General features: G+C 37.1%; 1 protein-coding gene across 1 annotated transcript in view; it reads left to right on the top strand.

Moving 5' to 3' along the window:
• Nucleotides 1-2,818: 2,818 nt before the first annotated feature.
• Nucleotides 2,819-23,081, top strand: part of NUP58 (nucleoporin 58) — a 34,364-nt gene continuing 14,101 nt past the window's right edge. The window contains 12 exon segments of the mRNA XM_027884095.1: nucleotides 2,819-3,050; nucleotides 4,344-4,382; nucleotides 5,817-5,969; nucleotides 6,996-7,130; nucleotides 9,378-9,488; nucleotides 12,303-12,327; nucleotides 12,766-12,831; nucleotides 13,622-13,796; nucleotides 14,976-15,055; nucleotides 15,683-15,801; nucleotides 17,860-17,942; nucleotides 20,944-21,145. Of these exon segments, the coding sequence (XP_027739896.1) occupies nucleotides 2,819-3,050; nucleotides 4,344-4,382; nucleotides 5,817-5,969; nucleotides 6,996-7,130; nucleotides 9,378-9,488; nucleotides 12,303-12,327; nucleotides 12,766-12,831; nucleotides 13,622-13,796; nucleotides 14,976-15,055; nucleotides 15,683-15,801; nucleotides 17,860-17,942; nucleotides 20,944-21,145 (1,420 nt within the window).

The raw sequence follows: 23,081 nt of genomic DNA, 5'->3' as shown, positions 1-23,081 counted from the left end.
ACGCACAACTGTGCTAGCAGAAACTTTTTATTGTGACCTGCTTGCTGCTGTGCCTCAGTTGAAGATTAAGGGCTGTTGTGTGCCTTAACATCAGAGTAATTCCCAAATGTGATGAGGCAGAGTTGATCACTGCAGTGTAAACTAAACGGGTAGCGTGAGCTACTCAAGGGAACTTCACCTGAAGCAGATGTATTTGGAAACACCTGCCAAAAGTGTCAGGAATTAGCACTGTGAGGAGAAGGGACCAGAACATCTGGATCTGAAGCCCATATGAGAGGGAACAAGTTTTTTGAGGTCCTTGTAATACTGTAGATTTTGTGGTCAGGACAGGCTGGTGTCTTTTGTTGCGTTACTTGTGCTTGGTTTTGTTGGGAGAGTTTTAGGGTTTTGTGTGTTGGGTTTTTTTAGTTGATAATTGTTTCTTTTAACTCTCATGGTAAAGCTTATATGGGCTTGGTAAAGAGTTTAGGTTTCTTCTGCTTTATGCTTTTTTTAATTCAGATTTCTTGGGACTAAAATGAGCAAGTTAAAATAATATTTATTCAAAAACAGTCTTCTAAGTGTACTGAAACAAAGCAAGCTCTTTTGTCTTGTTGATCTGTACTTGTTAAAAACTACCTATTGAACTTTAATATCTTTGGTAGGTTGTTTTTTGTTTTTGTTCTAGCTGATGCTTCTATCTCTTAAAGTTTAACAGGTACTAATTAATTGCTGTATTTTTATTAATTATTCTTATAAGCAGGGCTAGTCTTCAGGGCTGTTGGTCAAGGAGTATCATAGAGGAAGAGGCCTTTTTACTGCTTTTTGAACATCCCTCTGAGCTGGCTTTCTTGAGAATATGTTTGAGACTATAAGAAGCTATTCTTCTTCCCTGTGGGGTCTAAGATGCTATTGCCAGGTGTTGGGAGAAAAGGGGCTTTATTGTTTAGTCCAAGCATAAATGTTCATCAGTGTGACCGATCCAAGATTATATTCCGTTGGCCCAAAGCCTCAATGACGTGCCAACCCCTCTAATTCCTGCATTGTACAAACAGCCTTTCAGGTACTCACACTCTTTCTTGATGTTCTCTCGTATGTTTTAGCCAGGTGCAATGCTTTTTTCTAGGTCTAAAATTAGAGTTAAGACCTGACTTGAGTGACCTGAGCTCCTCTTCCTTCCATCTGTGGGGAGTAGATAGTCCTTCTGGCCCATGCTTTCTCCTGCTGCTGAGAATGCTGCCATTGCTTTGTTCCTACATTTTGAATTTTTCTATCCAAGCAAAATGCCACTTCATTTTATTTGGGTTAGGTTAAGTTCGGATTTCTTTTTGTCCTCCTGTAGACCTGAATTGCGTAGTTTGTGTCTTACCTTTCTTATACTGGAATACTAAAACGAGAAGATTCTTCACAGAAGAGTCATCTTTTTCTGGACTGGAAGAAGATGAGAAACATAAACTCTTGAGTAGGGAGAGAAGCACCATGTTCAAGTCTGTGAGCAGTTAGGTCATGATACTGTACTTTGGTATGTTGAAATTTTGGGAGTAAAGAATGCTGAAATGCTTTGGATCCTGTAGGACACTTAGACACAGTCTTTCTAAACTTCTTGGCTATCCTGCTTCCCAGATAACTTCTTTAACGCACACCTAGATTCTGAACTTGGAACCAACTTTTGCTGGGCTTGCCACAAGTGGTTTTGTAGATGGCTTGAAAAGTTCTAATGCAAAAGCTAATTATAGCTTTTTTGTTTTAAGGATTTACTTTTGTGTTTAACTTATATTAGGAACTGCCTTCATAAAAAAGGAGAAAGGAGATAAAGGAACAGTGAGAGAACACTGAGCACTTAAAGCATTCCTTGACAACTGTTACCCAGAAGCCTAAATTGCATTTTGTTTCATTGCTACTGTTATACTTTTGCAAAATGTGTCTAAGTTAGAGAAAACTTACCTTGTTTCTAAAAAGACTCACAAATGGGAGCAGGAAATAACTACAAATATATTATTTACCTGATCTTTTGTAAATTAAAACCAAAATTTTTAAAATCATAGACTCGTCTGGCTGTGATTTGAGATAACAGTGATTATAGTATTCTCCTGTGTTTTGTACAATGACAATGTGTTCTGTGCTAAATGTAAAGGTTGGTCTCTATTTGGCATGAAACCTCTAAAGTGTGTAGTTACCCAAAAGAAATTAAAAAGGCTTAATTTTCCTAGTGATAACTGAACTTTGATTTTCCCCATCCTTTCTGTTCCCCTTCACCTGTGAAAATAGCTCTCAAAGCTTATTTCTGTAATTTTCTGACACGTAGACAGAAAAGAAAGTATGATAGGCATGGGTTCTCTGCAGTTGGCACCTTTGTAAAAGGATAGTGTTTTGGGAAGAAAATTAATTCATGCTTCAGTGTATTTTGATGGTAAGATAGGGCAAAGTTGTGCTATTGCTGTGAATGGTTATGTGTCACTGCTTATCGCTTAAGAATGACAGAGAGCAGCACTGGTTGAGGTTTCTGGTCAGAGGTAACTAATTGGACTTGTAACCTGCTTTGAAAAGATCTCCTTGCAGATTTGTTATAATTTTTATTCTCTCATTTCAATGGAACAGGAAGAATAATCAGACAGAACTAATTAGATGATCTAACAGAAAAGCTGAAATTTCCTACTGGTCTAGCAAGATCTAGGAGTTCAGCAGGAGTTGAACAAATGCTGGAGTTAGTGTCAGGGCAGCAATGGGAGTTAGAGAGCTGTGGAAGGAAAAAGGGAAATGGGTTTCCTCTTTCTGTTTGGTGGCAGTGAGCTTGGACTCTGTCTTGCTCAACTGGGTTGTTTGTGGTTTGGGAAAATGAATGATGGCATTTCAAAGAAATTGAAATGGGGGTGGTGGTGGATCTTTTCATTTGGGTCTGTAATTGTTGCTAATAGTCTTATTTTGTAATAGCTCAACAGGAGGACTTAATTTTGGAACTCTGGGCTCTTCCACTGCTACAGCAACTACATCAGCTCCTTCAGTGGGCTTTGGGAGTGGACTTTTTGGATCAAAATCAACCACTGGCTTTACACTAGGAAGCACCAGTACAGGTAGAAAAGAATTCTTGTACAGCAGAAATTTGATTCAGCAGTAAAAAAATAAATTATATGTCCACAGAAACTTACATAGTTTTGTAAAACAGCTTAATTGAACAGTTTGAGAGCATTAATTGTGAGTCATGCAGAACCAGTGCTGCAGAAACACAAATGCAATTACCAGAAAACTGCCTGGGCTATGTGTAAATTGTTCCATAATTTCAATCCTGATGTTTTTTAGAAATCTAAGTCTTGAGTCCTAAGTCCAGGATGCTCAAAATTATGATGTAAGAATGAGCTGTATTTTGAACTAAAAAATATTTTTAAACATTTGAAATTTCTAGCATTTGTAATGCAGTATATGTAATCCTACAGTAGTAAACATTTCTGGGTTTGTTGGGGGTTTTTAATGTTAGCAATACACATGAAGAAATTGAATAATATTTTCTTAGGTCTCTAAATTCAGCCTATAACCAGACAGCTTCCTATGGAAGTAACGAAATGCAAAAGAGTAGAACTTTTCTAACAGAAAGTATTTTTTTTTTCAACCATCAAGCAGACATAATGGATTTTACTTTGGCTCCAGTATTGCTAGACAAAATGGTCTTTTTCTTCTTGTACACTGCTATGAGTAGATAGGGAAAGTTCTAAGAACCAGTCTACTACAAATAAATTCAACAGTAGACTGAAATCCTGTATTACTGTGATTGGCTATATTGGGGTAATTTTCTTTTAGCTCTCAATGACTCTTTTGATTTTCTAGTCAGGTGGTTTTTAAAATATGAAATGGTGTAACACTGTGTTCAGAATAATCTCTTTAAGTTACCAGTAGGGCAGAACCCTAAACTAAGACACAGGATTTTACAAGGACTTTGGACTCCATAATCCTCTTCATTATATTGTAAATCTACTGGCTTACATGCTGATATTATATGCTACTGTATGGCTCAAAAAAATACTTGATGGAACTACTAGTTTCCGTTTTTTTACCTTCATTTGTTTGAAGTTTCATACAATTTGCTATTCTGCTGTGTTAAAATTAGCTTCACTGGTAGCAGTTTCTTAAAAAGAAAAATGGGTTTTAAAGTAAGTTATGCTTTGATTTATGCTGCTGGTGCTTACAAATACTGTTTTCTGTGTTAGTGTTTTATTTTAAACACACTACAGAAAAAAACTAGTTGTCTACAGAAAAAATAGTCTCATAATGTTGCATTATTTCAGTGTTTTGTTTCACGTTTGTTACATCATAGCTTCTCTGTGGTCTTCAGTTTCTCTTCTTACTCTGTTTATTTGTTCTCATTCTTAAAGCAGGAACAGCAACAACTATTGCTACAGGACTGACACTAGGTAAGGACCTAATTTGTATTTTAATGTTATACAGACACAAGAAAACCCCAGGAGATAGATCTTTCCTGTAATACAGAGTTAATTATCACATGTGAACATGTGTATGTCAGCCCAAAAGTTAAGACTGCAAAACAGAGTGAGGCCCTGCACTTCTGGGCACTGTTACTTGTTAAAGGGTTATTCAATTCCTGTACAACAGTCACAGTGAAAAATTAGACTTTGTTTCTATGTCCCCCTAATGAGTTTCATCCTTCAGTAGAGGGAAGGTAGAAGAATCATCAAAGAATTATTCATACAGAATTTCTTCTTCTAATGAATTTGGTGTGAACAAGTCTCTTTCGTAATTACCTCTTTTAGAAGAATAAATAGGGTTGAAACAGACTTTGAGAATATTTTTTGTTTCTCGGAGGCACTTGGGGTGACTGTTTTTCAGGCTGTCATTAGAAATACAGGAATATGTGAGTTGTTGTTGGGTTGTTGTTTTTCGTGTTTGGTTTTTCTTTTTTCCTTTTTAAACATGGGCAACTGAGGTCTGAGGAGTAACTGAGCTTGAGTACCGCAGATGTTAGGGGTGGTGCAACAAGACTCACTGCAATCAAAGAACTTAGGAAGCCATAATAAGAATAAATAGGAAAAATAGTGTTGAATAAGGAAGCAAATGAAATGGGCAGAAGAAGGGAGGAGCAGCTGCTAACCCAGAAGAGACTGTGTGATGTATAATCATCCAAGGAAGGCAGTACTTTGGTGATGATCATTAATTCTTTTCAATAGCTAAATGAAATTACTTCATCCAAAACAAACAGCAGTTACTGAGAATCCAAAGTATGTGTTTGCTGTTGTGGTTTGTGTATGTAGGTGCACACTCCTCTTTTACTTTGGAGTATGGCTTCTAGAATGTGAAATGTGTTCCTGCCGTGAAAACAGCATGAAGTGGGAACTTTTATTAGTTTTACTTTAGAAGTGTTCAAAAGCAAAGTTTGAGGCAGTAACATACCGACAGTTTTTTCTTGTTTGCAGATTGAAGGGACACGTGCATTCATTTTGGTATGCACATCCAACTGAGAATTTTTACTCTGCATTTTGAGCAGTATTGTTTATAGCTCCAATTACCTATATTTGTGTCATCTACTAGATGCTCTTGGTGGAAGCTTTTTTTTTAATTTTTGTTACAATTTTTTTAGATTGCCACTAGATATAATTAAAGCCTATTAGATCCCTAGAAATTCTGGAACTAAAAATGTCTGTGCAATTGATGTAAATCTCTGAAATTTATTTGAAAGTGCTGTGGAGATATTTTACGTGATGCAAGTGATCTTGCGCACTGTGGTGCTTATGATGGTTAAGTGGGAAGAATACAGAAAAGATGGTGAATTTAGCATTCATTCTTGAAACAGAATATTCCAAGAGCGATAATTGGGTTTGTGTTTCTTTTAGGCACGCCTGCCACCACATCAGCAGCTACTACAGGCTTTAGTTTAGGTTTCAACAAACCTACAGGTTCAGCCACACCGTTTGCTTTACCTGTTACTTCTACCTCAGTGGGTGGCTTGGCATTATCATCTGCTCTTACATCAACTCCTGCAGCAGGTAGGCCAATTTTTAGGGGTTTGGGGGGGGGGGAGTGTTTGCTTTATTAACAGTAAATCTCTATTGTAAAACAGTTCTATGTTTTATTTTTCTTTTATTTACGTAATTTTATGATACTTTAATGAAAAGGTTCATTGGACTTCCTGAGTTCTAAATTTAGGTACTGTAATACAGATAGAATTATGGCCAGTATTATTATTAGAATTGTATCAAGAGCTATGAAGAGCAATAGCTATTCATCATGTAAAATAATTTTTTTTATTGTCAACCTCACTGAAGGTTGAAAGCTTCCTTCTTTCACGGCTGTGGAGTTTGAAAAATGTCTGTCTATTGCAGATGGCCTGAAATGGTTAACTAGTAGCAGAAATAAGGTTTCTTCCAAATTACTTCTCATACTGACATGCATCTACCATCATATTTAACTCAGCTGAACTGCACCATGCATGATGATAATTTAGACTGGAGTTCATTTTTCTTAGCCTTAGGAGACTTCATTTGAGCTCAGCTATCTGTGCTCTCTACTCTGGCCCTTTTATGCCTATGGTCTTTCTCTACTTGATTCTTCCCTGTCCTACCAAAAGCTGGGATGCTTAATTCCAGAAGACAGCTCAAATTACCATGAAAATATTCTTGTATCATATATGTTGTGTAAATATTTTAATGTTAAACATAAACATTAAAATTTCAGCGTTTTAGTATAAAAATCAGTAGCATTTATTAGTTCCATTATGCTGTAAAATAAATTCTGTGCCACATTCTAGATTCTCTAGTGTTTGGGGGAACTGCCAGAATTTCTGTATAGTTGCAGGTAAATATGGACTGATCAGGGTTATGAGGCTGTAGAACAAAATAACGTATAACTCAGAAGTCTATGACTGTGGTTGAAAAATCTGAAGGAAATAAAAATGTTTGAGTTTATTATCCAATTATGATGAACATGCTGTTCAGACCTTTCAGTTATTTGAGATTGTCTATGGACACATTTGAATGCAGTGTCCGCATGAAGCTCGTTTCCTTTCTCGGCAGGAACTACTGGCTTTACATTAAATTTGGGTGGCACAACTGCTCCAACTACAACTGCTTCCACAGGCCTTTCCTTAGGAGGAGCCTTGGCAGGTTTAGGAGGTTCACTCTTCCAGAATACAAGCACAGCAGGAACAGGTAAGTTATTTTAGTTTTTTTACTCCTTCTGTCTCAAAACGTTGAAATTTAATGTGTGATTGTATAAATTCATAACTTAAGTTTATACAAAGTCTTAATGCTGTGGAATTGTAATTTTTAACAGTGCTACAGTTAAGAACAGTGTTGCTGTCCATGGACAATAGACATTATATCTGAAATAACTGGCTCCTTTCTTATTCTTAAAAATGTATGTACTTAATACTTTTTTAAAATGAAAATGCAAGGAAATCTTTGTCATTGCCATAACTGACTCAAGGAAGTTGATCATATATGAGAGGAGGCAATGATACAAAAATACATATAACTGGAGAAGCTGAAAGCTCCTTATTTTGATGGGTTTTGGTCTGAATAAAATCTTTCACTGTTAGTGTTGTAGTTTCATGGCTTCCTTCTTTCAGCTCTAGAGGAAGAATTTGTGCTTTGTTGTAGTTTTGGTAACACTGATCTTAAATGAAACAGATAGATAGTTACGCTCTTATAAAATGGTTGGGTTGGAAGGGACCTTAATGATCACCTACTTACAACCATCCTGCCAAAGGCTGGGATGCCATCCACTGGACCAGGTTGCTCAGGGCCCCATACAACCTGGCCTGGAACACTTCCATAGATGGGGCATCCACAATTTCTCTCGGCAACCTGTGCCAGTGCCTCACCACTCTCACAGTAAAGATTTCTTCCTAATATCTAATCTAAACCTACTCTTTCAGTTTGAAGCCATTCCCACTATCCTGTCACTATTTACCCATGCAAAACATCGCTCTCCCTCTTTTTTTAAGCCCCCTTTAAGTATGGGAAGGCCACAATGAGGCCTCACTGGAGCCACATTATCTCTAAGCTGAACAACCCCAGCTCTCTCAGCCTGTCTTCAGAGGAGAGGTGCTTCAGCTTTCTGAGCATCTCTGTAACCTTCTGGGCTTGCTCCAACAGGTCCATGTATTTCTTGTGCTGAGGACCACAGAGCTGGATGCAGCATTCCAGATGGGGTCTCACAAGGGCAGAGTAGAGAGGCAGAATCACCTCCGTCAGCCTGCTGGCCGTGCTGCTTTTGATGCAGCCTTAGGATATGATTGGCTTTCTGGGCTGCAAGCACACACTGTTGGCTCATGTCCAGCTTTCCATCCAAAAGAGTTCCCAAGTCCTCAGTGCTGCTCTCAATGGGTTCTCCCAATCTGTATTCCAATCTGGGATTTCCCCCCACCTAGATGCATCACCTTGCCCTTCATGAGGTTCTCATGGACCTACTTCTCAAGCTTGTCCAGGTCCCTCTGGATGGCATCACTTCCTGCTGTTGTGTCAGCTGTACTGCTCAGCTTCATGTCCCCTGCAAACTTGCTGAGGGTGGACTTGATCTCACTGCCTGTGGACCGATGACAATATTGAAGAGCACTAGTCCCAAAACAGAGCCTTGAGGGACACCACTCATCACCGACCTCAGTGTGGACGTAGAGCCATTGACCAGCTGCATCCAGCCAGCCAATTCCTTAGCCACCAAATAGTCCACCCTTCAAATCCATGTCTCCAATGTGGAGATAAGGATGTTGTGTGGGACCATGTCAAAGGCCTCACAGAAGTCTAGGTAGACGACAACAGGCAGTTGTACCTTGTCAGAAGTTACAGTCACTCCTTGCTGAAAAGCCCCCAGACTGGTTAGGCACAATTTCCCCTTAGTCAAGTCATGCTGTCTGTCTCAGATTGCTTCCTTGTCTTGCATGTGCCTTAACGTTGCTTCCATGAGGGTCTGCTTCATGACTTTTCCAGGCACAGAGGTGAGGCTCAGTGGTTTGTAGTTCCCCAGGTCTTCCTTTCTTACCTTTTTAAGAACAGGAGCGATGTTTCTGTTTTTCCAATCATCGGAGGCTTTGCCTGACCACCATGGCTTTTCAGACATGATGAGGACTGTCCTGGCAACATCATCAGCGAGTTTCCTCAGGACCCTGGGATGCATGTTATCGTAGACTTACGGCTATTCAGCTTCATCAAGTGGGCTCAAACTGGCTCTTTGCTTAAGTTAGTGATCTAATTAGCTACCAGGTAACGTGAAGAAATTGCATAAAACACTTGGGTAAAGTTGTATGAAACTTTATGCAATTCGTTTTCTTTTCTGCTTATTTTGCATATTTTTTAATCCAAATGTAGTAATGGACACTGAAACTCTGAGCAAGTTTATATGTGCTTTTAGTTTAAATCAACACTTCAGCGCAAAAATGCTGTTTGGGTTTTTTGTAGGACTTGGGCAGAATGCTTTGGGTTTGACTCTGGGTACAACTGCGGCTCCTTCAACTACTGCCAATGAAGGTCTTGGTGGCATTGATTTTAGTAGTTCTTCAGACAAAAAGAGTAAGTTTTTTTTTAACTTTTTTTTTTTTTTTTAATTGAGAGAATTACCAGAACACTACAGCAGACACCATTTCATTGTGTGAAGACTGGGGAAGCTGTCAGCTTTTAACTTTCTCTCCCTTACAAAGCATTGCAGTTAAATTCATTCTTAGATATTGTGCTTGAACAGAAGAAGATGATCTTGTGTGCAAATGCAATGTAATGTAAATGAACTTACTTATGTAAAAATAAGTGTAGGCTAGTGTCATGCTTGAGAACCAAGATCTTAACCTTTTAGCTTTCTGGGAGTGAAGACTCTTAGGGCTGCTTGCTGAGATGCCATCGCAGGTTTCTGTAGAGCTCTATGTCAGATTGTCGCTAGAGGGAGGAGGAGAGCTATGTTTAAATAGTGCAAATATGGAAAGTACTGCTTTGAAATCAGTGTTCTCCAGCTGTAAAAAATCTTAAACTTGGTTTCTTCTTTTGAAAGCCTGCACAATTAAAATGGACTAATTTTACATATTACTCTTCAAAGCTGTGTTTCTGATGCTGTGTAGTTCTGTATCTGATACATTCTATCAGGTTGTTATAACAAGTTACAAAAACTTTACTTCTGTGGTAGCTTCAAAATACTTAAGTAAGGAACTACTGAGCATTGATATATATCTTGCTTTAAACTTCCAGAGTAAGCTTAAGCTGATTCTAAAACATGCGTTTTCTCTGGTAAATCAGTGCTCTTAATTTAATTTCTTGATTTCATTCAGGAGTGAAATTTTGAATTGGGTATGCCGATAGTTAGAAGAAAAATATAGAAACTCTGTGAAACCATTTTTACAGAGTAACATAAATTATGAAGAGAGAGGTCTTCTTACTTGTACAAAAGAGGGCATATCGCCTGTCCAAACTGGAGTGTTCTGCATGATGTTGTTTTTTGGAGTTTATTACTGAAACTGCGGGTGATGAAAAGCTCTGATTCCTGTGTACTTGTGGGATTTCCATTACTATGATACTGGGATATCACAACACTTCCGTAAAATACAAGTGTTATATTATGAGGACCAGAGAACCACAGACTCAAAATCTACTTTGGTAGTAGTGTTGTTTTCTTCATCTCTTAGGGCAGCAACTTGTGTGAATATCTGACTTCCCCTATATGTTGAAGAGTGGAACTGTGTGAGTTGGATTATCGCTGTCAGGATAAGCAGAGATCCCTTAAGCAGTGGGAAATGTCAAAGGAGACTGGATTTTGTGGTTTTGTTTTAATTAAGGAGTGTTTCTCATAATGGCTAATGCTGGCTTAGGCAGCCCTGACAAATATCCCTGTTTATGTGCTGCTACTTAGTTCTGTCTGTACACTTCTTTGTACTATTGTTTGAGGAACTGTGTTAAGGTTTGAGAGTGGTGGTTTCTCTGATTTTGAGGGTTTTATTTCCTTTTTCGTCATGAGAAAAGGAAACGAGATGTGTCTAGCAAAGAAAAGTGCCCTAGGAATCCCAGGACAGAGAGGGACTAGCATCTGTGTTCTCTCCTCTGGAATTGGTTATAAAAGCTTTTCCTTCTGAAAACTGACCGCCCTGTATTTCTTTAAAATATGATTGCAGGAAAAAAAAGCTGTTCTAATTTTTATGTATGTAGTGCTAAAAAAGAATATTTAAAAATGTAAAATCTGAAGCACTTACTTGCCCAGAAAGTATCAAAATCTGATTTCAAATCTGCATGTTTTACTTTATAAGTACTGTCCAGATGTACAGCAAAAACAAAATTAAGAAAAAAAAAAGAGAGAGAGAGAAAGGTGTCTGGAGAGAGAAAGCAAAGCATATTTTTCTGTTATCAGCAGAGAAAGAAGTCCTAAATTCTGGTGTCTATCCCTCCCACTTTTTTTTTCTCCCAACTTGCTATAGATTTATTAGTTTCCTTTAGCAAAGTGCATAAGGAATGGTTGTAAGTGCAGGCTCTCTAATGTACCGGGTGACAGTCTAGACAATTAAGTAGATGTTGCTTCTAAAAGGAGTAGGCTGCTCTTGGCAGGAGCACCTGACTTGTGCAACTTGAAACTTAGTTTGTGGTACTAGCGTTAGTTACTTTCTGTCTTGGTGGCACTGAGAACGAAGGCAGGATGTGAGTTGGATCCAGCTGAAGATGAAGCCAGTTTCTTGGGCTTTCAAGTGAGCGTTCTTCCTAGCAGACTGCTGTGGTATGGGATGCAATTACTGCCCCTGGCCATAACTAGAAATAGTCGTGATTTGTGTTATTCACGATACTGTTTTCAGCTGTGTTCTGTCACTCAGAGGCATTTGGCATCTTGATCCACAGATGTGTAATTTGGAGTGTTCAGGTGGTAGGTGAGCAGTAACATCTTCAGTTCTGTAAAACCTCATTACTGCAGTAGCAGAATTCTTAGGGAACTACAGTGGGCAAACGTTCATTACCTTTGTATTTGAGAGGAAACAGCTGTTGCTGAATTTAAACACTTGAATGTTTTGTGAGTGCAGGTCTAAGTGAGTTGTGGTTGCATAAGCAGGAACAGATTTCTTATGCAACTGCAGTTGTTTATGCATTTGTAGTGACTTACATAGTGCCAAAAGATGTTTTGCATTATTCTGTGTGCCGAGAAATTAGCACCTCAACTGTTGAAGCATTGGTTGTGAAAAGATAGTTATCTGTGAAGGGGGAGTAAATTAAAACCACCTCCCTTTTAAGGCTAGTCTAATCTATTCTGCTTATCAAGAGAAACGGAGCAGATTGTAGTCATTAGTTCTTTCCTAAAATCTTATTAAGGTTGTTTTGTTTGTTCTTCAAAGCTTTATTTCTGACACACAGTTTTTATTTTTCTAGGTGACAAAACAGGAACAAGACCAGAGTAAGTGTCAGATTTTCTTTGCATTCCATGTCTTATTAGAAAACAGCTAAACAAATATTTTAGCTTTTCTACTGATTTGATATTGAAAAAAGAGTAAAAGTACATAACCAACACTTACAGTACGAGCAATTTAGTAGTGTTGGCTCGTCGTGTTAAATGTGGCAATTCTTCCTTTAAATGCAATACCTACAGCTGCTGTAGGCTGATCATCTTGGTCTGAAAAATGGTTTCTGCAAATGTGTATAATGCTTACACCACAGGCTTGGACCCTGGCATAGTATCTTTAGTGTGCATTAATCCTAATAATTCCTAGCTGCAACATTGGTGCAATGGGTGCAGAACTAATCCCTCACTTGAATGTTTTAGCGATGTTTGGTAGTTATGCAAAAATGTTTGGCAGTATGAAAGCACCATCTAAACGTTCATTGTTTCTCATAGAGATAGCAAAGCACTGAAGGATGAAAATCTACCTCCAGTAATCTGTCAAGATGTAGAAAATCTACAGTAAGTATTGGTTTTAACTTGTGATAATTGATTAGCTAAAGTACTGTGCGCTGTTGATGCTCTATGTCAGGAACACCCTACTGGAGGCTGCATGGAGGCCAGTTAAATTAGCCCAAGGCCTTTTGACAGGTCAACCTTGGGAACAGAGTAAGTTGGATAGTTCTAGTAGCCGAAGTCTTAGTCTGGGTTTTTTTCAGTTTTTGCTTTTTCATGCATTTATGCAAATGGGCCTGCCCAACAGTGTAGTCTTAGAATCTTAACCATCTCTCCCTAAGAGTATTACGCTTGTTGCCCATGCGTAGTTAGTATTGAACCTTATGTCCATATTGCACATGCATTGTGGCTCTCATGGAATAGAGAACTGCAAAAGAGCCTTCTCTCAGGCAGGAAGGAAATGAATGGGTTGTAGACTTGGCTGTATGTCACTGTATTTGTGAGTTCAAAGTAGTAATTGCTTTTATATAGATGCTATATATTACTATATATATATATAACATAAAATATATCTTAGTTTGTTATTCAGCATAACATGTTTAAACACTTGCTATTTGAAGTTAAGATTTTTGGGGAGGGGGTTTGTTTTCATTTTTGTTTTGGTTTTTTTTACAGAATTAGCATGCTAGGAGTTAGGATAGTACTATGCCATACAGTAACTTTACTCTTCAGTACTTGGTTTTGGAAAAAATAATAGCTGTTTAAGTAATGTGACCAAGAGGTAAACACTTGTGTACTTCAGGTTCAATATGTTATATTTGTTTCTTCCTCACCCCTGCCTCTTTACCTTCCCTAGGAAATTTGTGAAAGAACAAAAACAAGTTCAGGAAGAAATTAGTAGAATGTCCTCTAAAGCAATGCTTAAAGTACAAGAAGACATTAAAGCTTTGAAACAGCTTCTGTCTGTAGTTGCCAGTGGATTACAGAGAAACACTCTTAATATTGACAAGCTGAAAGTTGAAACTGCACAGGTATAAATGAATAAAAATTCTGTTATGTAGAGTTTGTGTGTTGATTGTTTCATATAGGATAACAAGCCTTCTGTATCACTAAAGTTAACACATGCATCCAAACTAAAACAGTTGTAAACAAAATGAAAAATTGAATCACTTCTGATCTATTTGAAGTTACTGGGAGAGACTGAAATCTGTGATGTCAGTATTTTCAGATAAGTACAACAGCAGTTAAATGGTTTTATTCAGGAAAGCATTCCTACCCAGCAGAGGCAACAGAAGTGTGTCCACTTTAGTTCAGTTTCAGTAATATATTCAGCTGCTGGTGAAGACACATTTGTAACAATGTGCTGGACTCTGGAATAGTGGAGATGCAAGTATGTTTTCTTCTGATGAAGAAGACAGTTTGAGCTTCAGCTTTGATACAAATGCTTTTCAGGTGAAGTTCTGTACCACTTTTTATTTCATCTAGCATGTCACGTATTGCTATATAAATAAATAATATTTTAATCTAAAGTAAAAATGTTGATGTTTTTTCTGTATTTTATTCTTTAGTTGTGCCTTGCCAAGAATTTTCTGTGAAAAAAAAAAACCCTTGTGAATTATATTCTTATATTTCTGTACATGATGCAGTTGAGTATAATCACGGAACCAGGCACTGAGAAATTCTTAATGATGGAGTTATTAGAAATACTAAACAGAAGTGTATGCTGTAATTATCATGCATAACATGATCATTTCCATAGAGGCATTTTTCTAAATTGGTAATATTTTCTTAAAAAGGCAAAAAAATCCTTTTTGCTACATTTCTTCTCTTTTAGGTGTTACTTCCTTGCACTTGAATGTTGTTTTTTTTCCCTCTAGTCCTCAGTAATTATAACAATATTTCTGAAGTACAATAGAAAGATCTTATCTCTGAACAGCTTAGTGTAATATTTTCTCAACTTTTGAGTGCTTCAGATGCTTTCAGTATGTGCTATCTTTTGTTCCTTCCCCAAACTTCTGTTAGTATTTGCAGTTCTCCATCTTTCTGGCAATCTGTTCTTTGGAGAAATTCTGGTCAGATTCTATCACGATCTTAACATAAATATATGAAAAAAATACTTTATGCGAATGAATAGTAGAGTCCTAGCTATTTTTATTTTTGAACTCTTCATACAGAGCCTTATATTTTATTAATTTTCCCTATTGATTTAGGAGCTAAAGAATGCAGAAATAGCATTACGAACTCAGAAAACTCCTCCTGGTCTTCAGCACGAAAATACAGCCCCAGCAGAGTGAGTTGCTGTTATTTGTAAAAATAGTCAATAATACAACTTAAAGAAGAGAAGAATTGAGGAGACCTTATTGCAGCCTTTCAGTACTTAAAAGAGGCTTGTAGAAAAGACAGGAACAGACTTTGTAGCGGGGCCTATTAGAACAAGGGGTAATGATTTTAAATTGAAGAGGGTAGGTTCAGACTAGGCATAAGGAAAAAAATTCTTACAATGAGGGTGGTGAAACACTGGAAAAAGTTGCTCAAATAGGTGGTGAATGCCCCATCCCTGGAAACATTCAAGGTCAGGTTGTGCAGAGCTCTGAGCAACCTAATCTCATTGAAGATATCTATGCTTATGGCAGAGGATTTGGAAGGGACCTTTCAAGGTCATCTAGTCCAACCTAACCATTCTGTGATTCTGTGAACTTATTACAATTTTTTTCTGCTTCTTGTAGCATGGAATGCATCATAGAATCGGTGTTTTATTTCTGCATTTAATTTATCTTAGTGTCTTAGACTTCCCGAGTAAAGTGATGTCAATAATGTCATAGAACATAACTATGCAATGATCTAATACAGATCAGATAAAAAGTATTGGCAAACTAGTGAAATATAATTATACAATGTCTTTGATTTACTCATCTAGCTACTTCAGAATCTTGGTTGAACAGTTTGAAGTACAGCTGCAACAATACAGGCAACAAATAGAAGAACTGGAAAATCATCTTGCTACTCAAGCAAATAATTCCCACATAACTCCACAAGGTAAATGTTTCAGTTTTAATCTTTCATACATGAAGAATTAAGCAAACTTATACCTTCAACATAGACTTTGTAATTAATCTCTCTCCTCTCTTATTATTGTTGGCTTTTCTCGTTTAATATACAGAAATTAGTGTTCAGATATATTCCTTAGTTCTTCAATGTAAGGATTTGGAATGAAAGGTTTTCATAAAGTTTCTTGAGCTTTTTAAGATGGATCCAGTTTTGGAGGTGTGATTTGTAAGCTTGGTTTGTTTTGACATCCACATCTCCCTCCAGCATCTAGGTGATGTCTGGCCCCTTCTGTCCTGCACTGGGCTGCCTGACCAGGCAAATATGAGTGCCTCCTCTGCCAGCTTCAGATCAGAATGGGAACTTTTTGTTAGTTTGGAGCCTGTTGTTATCGCCTTATGCTCTGACCGACTGAGAAAATGTAGTCTTGTTTGCTGCCACATCATTCAGCCTTAAAAAATGTTAAAGAATACTGACTAGTTAAAGAATACTGACCCCTCTACAGTAGTCTTCTGTTTGGTTACAGTTCCTGTGATCATAGACAGTTTTATCTTTTGAGCCATTTAGATACAGGTCCTGCAATAAGCAGTGATTTCAAGTGCATGTCTTTCTGTGCTAAATGAAATTTAAACATCTTGCCATCACAGGATGGTACATAAACTATGGACCTTATATGTCAAAAAGCAAGAGGAATATGTAGACCTAGCTTCTAGAGTAGAAAATCTGCTGAATCCTGCAGGTCCTCTCTCTTTCTTTGTGGCCCTCTTGTCCATCAAGAGTATGAGAGGGATGCCTTCACATATTTTCCTAAGGTTTTTCAGTAGTATTTTTCAGGTTTTTCTGCTATAGTCTAAAGGTTCCTTGCTTGTGTGGACAAGGCTCAATCTGTTGTGCCTGTATGAGCATACTGTCAATAAATGATGTAGGGCTCTAGTCAACACTGTATTGCATGTGTAGCCTTTCCTGTATTACAGGATAATACAGGAAAAACTTAATTTGCCATGCAGGACTCCATGACTCAGAATGTCCTGAAAATTTGAAGTGTCTAGTATTCAGTATCAATAGATGGCCTCCAGAGTCTTCGGAAACCTGGAGCCAGTCTTCCTAGACACCAGTGCCTCCACAACCCTGCAGGGTGGCATGACGCTAATTCCACAGTTTTTCGTTTTTATAATGGAGAATTTCCCCTATGGAGAGACAGGCATTTTCAGTTCAAGAATCATTGCATCTTCAGGAACGTGATAGCTACTATTTGCATTTCAATAGCTTATATGGATCCTTCAGAGGAAATGCAAGTGATCTTTTTACAATGAAAGACCACTTCAGCATTCTTCTGTCCTCCACTTTGGTACATTGTTTCAGTGCTTCTTTAAGAAGAGCAATTTTGTCAGCAGATGCCTCATTTTGTCAAAATCTTTGAGATTTCCCCTTTAATACTAAAGTTTTGTGTTAGTTGGGTCAGTGCCCTGAAAATACTTTCATATCTTTGTAGGAAGTAGGATATCCTAAATACAAGACTTTTGTAAGCAAGAAGCTCCCTGTTGTTTTTCTTTGTTTATGATGTGCTTGTGGGTTGAGTTAGATTAAGAGTTCCCATGATGCCTGTTAAAATTATGTCTTTTAAATGTAAATAAATCTTCCATTCTCCTCCTGTCTCTGACAAAATCCAGTGAACAATTAACTGTACTTTAAGTCAGAAAGAGTGGAAAATTTCATTTAACTGTATATAGGTAAAAGCTGATAAGGTAAAAATTTTCCTTTGTAATTGGATAAAGATAGTTTAAATATTGTTTTTTAGCTTTGCAGAATGATAGAATAATAGCAAACTATTTACTGTATATATATAAAAATAAATCTGAGCAAAGAGTACTTTTCAAAATAAAGTTTGAAGCCTTGTATCACCCAATTGCTGTAATCCTTTATTTCCTATAGGCATTAACTTGCTCACATCTTTGTGCTCTGTGGGTTTTGGGTGAGCCTCTTAATTTAGTATAAATACTAAATCTTCTGGTAATTGTCACTTACAAGTCTTTTATATGCCTCTTACAGATTTGTCTATGGCTATGCAGAAAATCTATCAAACATTTGTAGCTTTAGCTGCACAACTTCAATCAATCCATGAAAATGTAAAGGTATGTTATTTTCATGTGCTCCTGTGTATTTAATGAAAGGACTGCAAAGAGTCATTTTTTGAAAATAAATCTTTAGGGTTTTTTGGGTTTTTTTTTCCCTTCTGTTAAATTCACTGCTTTTAAAAATTTTCAAACTGTCTTGGAGAACTGCTTTGATTAAAAAAGTAACTTTTGTTCAACTGAAGTCTAATTTGAAGTATTTGCTGGTAGTGATGATAGCAACTGGCCACAATCACTTGGGTTACAAAATGTTTTTCATTCAACTCCTTTCCTTATAACTGTTGACCGGTTTTTGAAATGTCTGTCTTTGATCTCATGCTTTTATATTTTGATTTCTGCCTAATGACCTCTCGATCTCAAACAAAGATGATTTAAATCTGCTCTTGATCAAATAGGTAATAGGAGGAAAAAAAGTAAGTTTCCATATGTAAGATTTTTCGGCATATCAAAGAATTGAGGTTAAAATTGTGTTCTGGCTAGTTTAATTTTTTTAAACTTGGATTTCATGGTAAGTTCTATGTATAGAAGGAAAAAAAGACTCCTGTGAAAAAATGCTTATGTATCAAAGGTCCTAGTTAGGTCTGTTTTTTTCCATCATGGACTGTGGCTTGATTTTTCCCATATCCAGTTCTGGATACGTTGACAAAATGTCACTATTCTACAATCCATAATTTTTTTGAAAACATCAGAACCCTTCTTCTTACAAAAAACAAAACAAACCAACTTGGAGAAGAGTACAAGTGTTTGCTTCTGCTAAGTGACTTCCTTAATGGAAATAGGTATCTTAAATCTTCTTCTTGTTTCCTTCTCTAAGCTTCTTCTGCAAAGTATTGTTAGTTCTCTAAACATCTGAAACTTTACTTTTCCTGAACAAAGTTCAGGAATACTGAGGATCTTGTATGATGTAGATTGCTTGGATGGCATTGCTTCTGTCAGCATAGATACTCACTGATTTACAGCTACCTGCCATCAGATATTTGTGGTGCTCTCAGTTGACTGTGTTTTGGTACCAGGTATGGAATATGTAAACTCCTTCATATTTTCAGCAGAATTACACAAAAAGTGTCCCAAATGTCTTCAGGGCTCTTCAGTTCTGAGATCTCTGTGTAGCCTGGACTCATGCAGTGGTCTTTGTGATGAGTTACTGTTGGTCTTCAGTATGAACAGCTGGATTAGTATGCAAGTACAAGCAATAGTATCTTCAGTACCTTGTCAGTGTGACTGAATAGGAAAGACCTTTCTTCAGTTTAAGTAGTATTCTGTTGCTTGAAACTAAGGTGTGAGGATTTTTCTTCTGGGAAATTTTGGGGGGATTTAATCTAGTTGGTAGATATGAATTCTGATACTATAAAAGGCAATTTAAAGCTAAAGCTTCAAAAACCAGAAAAATTAATGTAATGCTTAAGTGAATCTGTCATTATAACCATCTGTTTTAGTTTATCAGCTACAAGATGCTGGTAGAGGAGAGCAGTTTTGAAAACTGCTGTCTCTGCCTTATCTGATGGTTGTGACATGGTTTGTGAAGACAGAGCTGAGATTACAATTCATTCCTTCACCCAAAGTAGGCTTTCTGGTTTGTACATACACTTTGATTCAAAGGTCTTAAGTTGTAAAAAAAAAAAAAAACAAACACCAAAACCCAACAAGCAACACATGACCTGAAACATCTTTGCATGGGGTTACTAAATATTTATATCACATATGAACATATAGATGTATTCTGTATCCCAGGTCAGTGAAAAGTAAAATGTGCTTGGGCACAATTTGAGTAGATAATGTCACTATCTATTATTATCATTCAGCACAGATTAGCCTTAAGAACTGCTCTACGATGTCTCATGGCATTTGTCAGCTCCTAGAGCAGTAAGTATGGCACTATATAAATTTCATCAGAGTTCTACAAATGTCTTTTCTCTCCAGAGGCAGCACTCCTGATGTGATAGTTATTCTAGAATAACAAAAATTATTCTTCTGTGCATTGCCTGCTGCTGCTGGTAGATTTGGGATTACAGCTGTTCAAATCCTGAGTCAGAATTTTTGGACTGTAAACTCCTAGGAAACAAGCACACCTTTGGCCAGGAATACAGAATAGTAGTATACCTTCCATAAAATTGAATCTGTTGTTCTTTAATAAGTCTATTGCATTTAAAGATTTTCTGTTGTAAGATGGAAGTAATTCTATCAGTTTAGTTAAAGTTATTTATTCTTTTTTTGTTACCTAAGATATCCATAGTTTTCTCATCTGTGACAGACAGAAATTGCTCATGATAAACAGGCCTTGCTGGTATTGCCACAGAAGGTGGTGGGGTTTTGAGGAGGGAAGGGGCATAGGCAAGGGGAGGGGGCTGACACAACACAACAAGCTTGGGCTGCTTGTTAACCCAAGGCAGAGTGATCTATTGCATTTGGACTGTGTAATATAATTAATGAAATGCATCAGAAACAAGAGTGAATTCTAAAATATTGGTGGCTTCTTTAGCTTTGTCTAAGAAAGAAATGCAAGAGTGAAAGGAAGGAAAGACAGGTGAAGGTGACAGGGGAGCAAAAGCAGGCTCCATGAAGGGTAGCACTGAAGAAAGGGGTGTTATTTTATAAGGTAGTAATATTTCTTGGTTTTGCCTCTTAGATCAGCTAGTACAGTGATACAAATAGAATTGTGCTGATTTGCACCAACTTGGAAAGATTTTGATACCATTTAGTCTGTTGTGCTTGACTACTTTGCAAAATTTAAGTAAGGAACCTGTTCTGGCTGTAGCTGGTGCAAACCAGTTCTTTCTAGCTCATAGACTGGCAAAGTTGTTGTTTTTTTTTTTTTCTTTTTGGTTTTGGGGGAAGCTTCTTGTTTGTTTTGGTAGTGGTTTTTGTTGGTTTGGTGGGGGGGTTGTTTGTTTGGTTTTGTTTTTAGGAAATGTTATTTATAACTCGATGTCTCTCTCCTTATTAAGTTAAGGATTTATGTCAAATACATGAAACTAAAATGGCTTCCTCCCACCCCCTTCAGATGCTCAAAGACCAATACCTTGGCTACAGGAAAAGCTTTCTGGGAGATGCCATGGATGTGTTTGAGGCAAGACGAACAGAAGCTAAGAAGTGGCAAAGCGCACCACGTGTTACCACTGGACCGACCCCTTTCAGCAACATACCAAATGCAGCAGCCGTTGCGATGGCTGCAACACTTACTCAGCAGCAACAGCCTGCTACAGGTCTGAGTGCATTCAAGTTATAGATTATTAGTGTTACCACCATAGTAAATTTGTGTAAAATTTTCTATGAAGTCTTCCTGTGTGTTAGACTAAAAATCTAAACGTTGTGATAAGCAAAGTTACTGATACATAGCCAATAGAAAAATGCAGGGTAGACTTAGCAATAATTATACAACAGATACTTAATCTTGTGAATTTACTTGTATTAGTGATATTTACTGTATTGTTCTAACTTACCCCTTGGAATGTGAGTCTTCACTCTTAAGTAACATCTCTGAATAGACATAGAATAGCCTCTTTCCAGAAACTGTATTGTTATAGTAAATTATTTTAAATTGGTGAGGAGAGAATACCTAAATGCATACTATCTTTTTCTTATGTAAAATTAACAATGCATTTTTATATAGCACTTTGGAACTGTAAAATAAAAAATGCTGCAGAACAGGAAGGATAACGCAGCAAACATCTGTAGAATAGGAAGTCAGATGCCTGGCTTATTTTATAGCCAACTCCTTTGTCAGTGTGGTGTTGGAGCAGTTTTTGCTGGCCATTTTGCTGTTGTGAATAGTAGAGGAAGTAGAGTGGGTCCACTCTACTTGTGTAAGAGGAAGGCCAAAACAGAGGAAATGTATGACCCACTGCTAATGAAGAATGGATATGTATGGCAAAGGAAATAACTTAAGGCACCTTAATTGACATTGTTATACTAACCAACCCTCTCTGAGAGGGTTTCCAGAATGTAGAGAACTGACTTAATATGTAATCATTGAACTGAAATGAGAGAAATTCCATTTAATTTTACTTGAACATGGATATGTGTCTGTCAGAAAATTATGAAAAGCATTCATTCTACCATTTATTTTCTAAAATGCTTATCAGAGGTGTACTGAAAATCATATTAGCTCCTTCTCTTATAACAGCAGTTATATTCTGAATGATTCTAGTTAGAGACTTATGCAGCAATCACCTTAAGTTTGACAAATTATTAGACTGTCCTTGCCTTTTCCTTAAGAGGAAAATACAATGTGCTTCCAGCCCTGGCCCTTCTAAACAGCAAGGAGATGGGTTTAAATAACAAATATGCCAAAATATTTTGAACACAGCAAAATACAAAGTCTATGAAATACTTTTCTTCTACATTTCAATTGCAGGCCACAGTCTTTTTGTTGCTGCTATGTTAATCCATGGAAATTTTGTTGAAGTCTAAAAAAATGTATGGTTTTAAATAGAAAAAATAACATAATGTCACACTTCAGGGTTTTTAATACAGATAGGACTGTGGCTTGTGCAGTTTAATGTTGCCTAAGTAGTTCACCATTTTCTCCATCTTTTTCCTTGTCTTATATTTGGCTTTTTAAAATCCTGTTCACAGTCATTACAGGATTAGTTGTTTATGAAAGACATAGATGTCACATTTAAAAGTCATTCCTGCATTTTCATAAATTTAGGTGAGGATTTGAAGTATCTAGACTTCCTAGTCCAGATTCAAGGGAGCTGCTAATAACTTCAGTAAACTTATGGCACAACTTCGTGAATATTCTCTTAGGAATAGGAGTGAAGAGAGGAGGAAAAAAAAAAAAAAAACAAAAATAAGAAAAAAGGCAGAATTAACCTGTACTGACAGAACTGAGGTGACTATACTAAAGCATTTTATAGTGAAAGGAGGAAATTCGGAGTGTATGTAGGTTGGTTTGGGTTTTTTCTTTTTTTTTGGGTTGTTGTTTTGAACTGAGTATTTCAAAAGCCAAAAATGTGCCAACTACAAGAGTGCTGCAGATAGAGCAAGGCCATTAACTTACATTAAATGTGCCAACAGAAGTAGACGGCAATTTTTTTTTTTTTACTACATTTTCAGTTGGAATACTTTTACCGTCCATGCAGCTCACTGGAAGACCTGGAGAAATGCAGATAGATTGATGCTTTAAGTGGCACTTCA

This window comes from Empidonax traillii, unplaced genomic scaffold (genome assembly GCF_003031625.1).
Source record: "Empidonax traillii isolate 1590-97213 ecotype Southwest subspecies unplaced genomic scaffold, ASM303162v1 scaffold9:size3134949, whole genome shotgun sequence".
Classification (NCBI taxonomy): Eukaryota; Metazoa; Chordata; class Aves; order Passeriformes; family Tyrannidae; genus Empidonax; species Empidonax traillii.
Note: the sequence above shows the minus strand (reverse complement) of the source record. Positions and strands in the feature narration are given on the sequence as shown.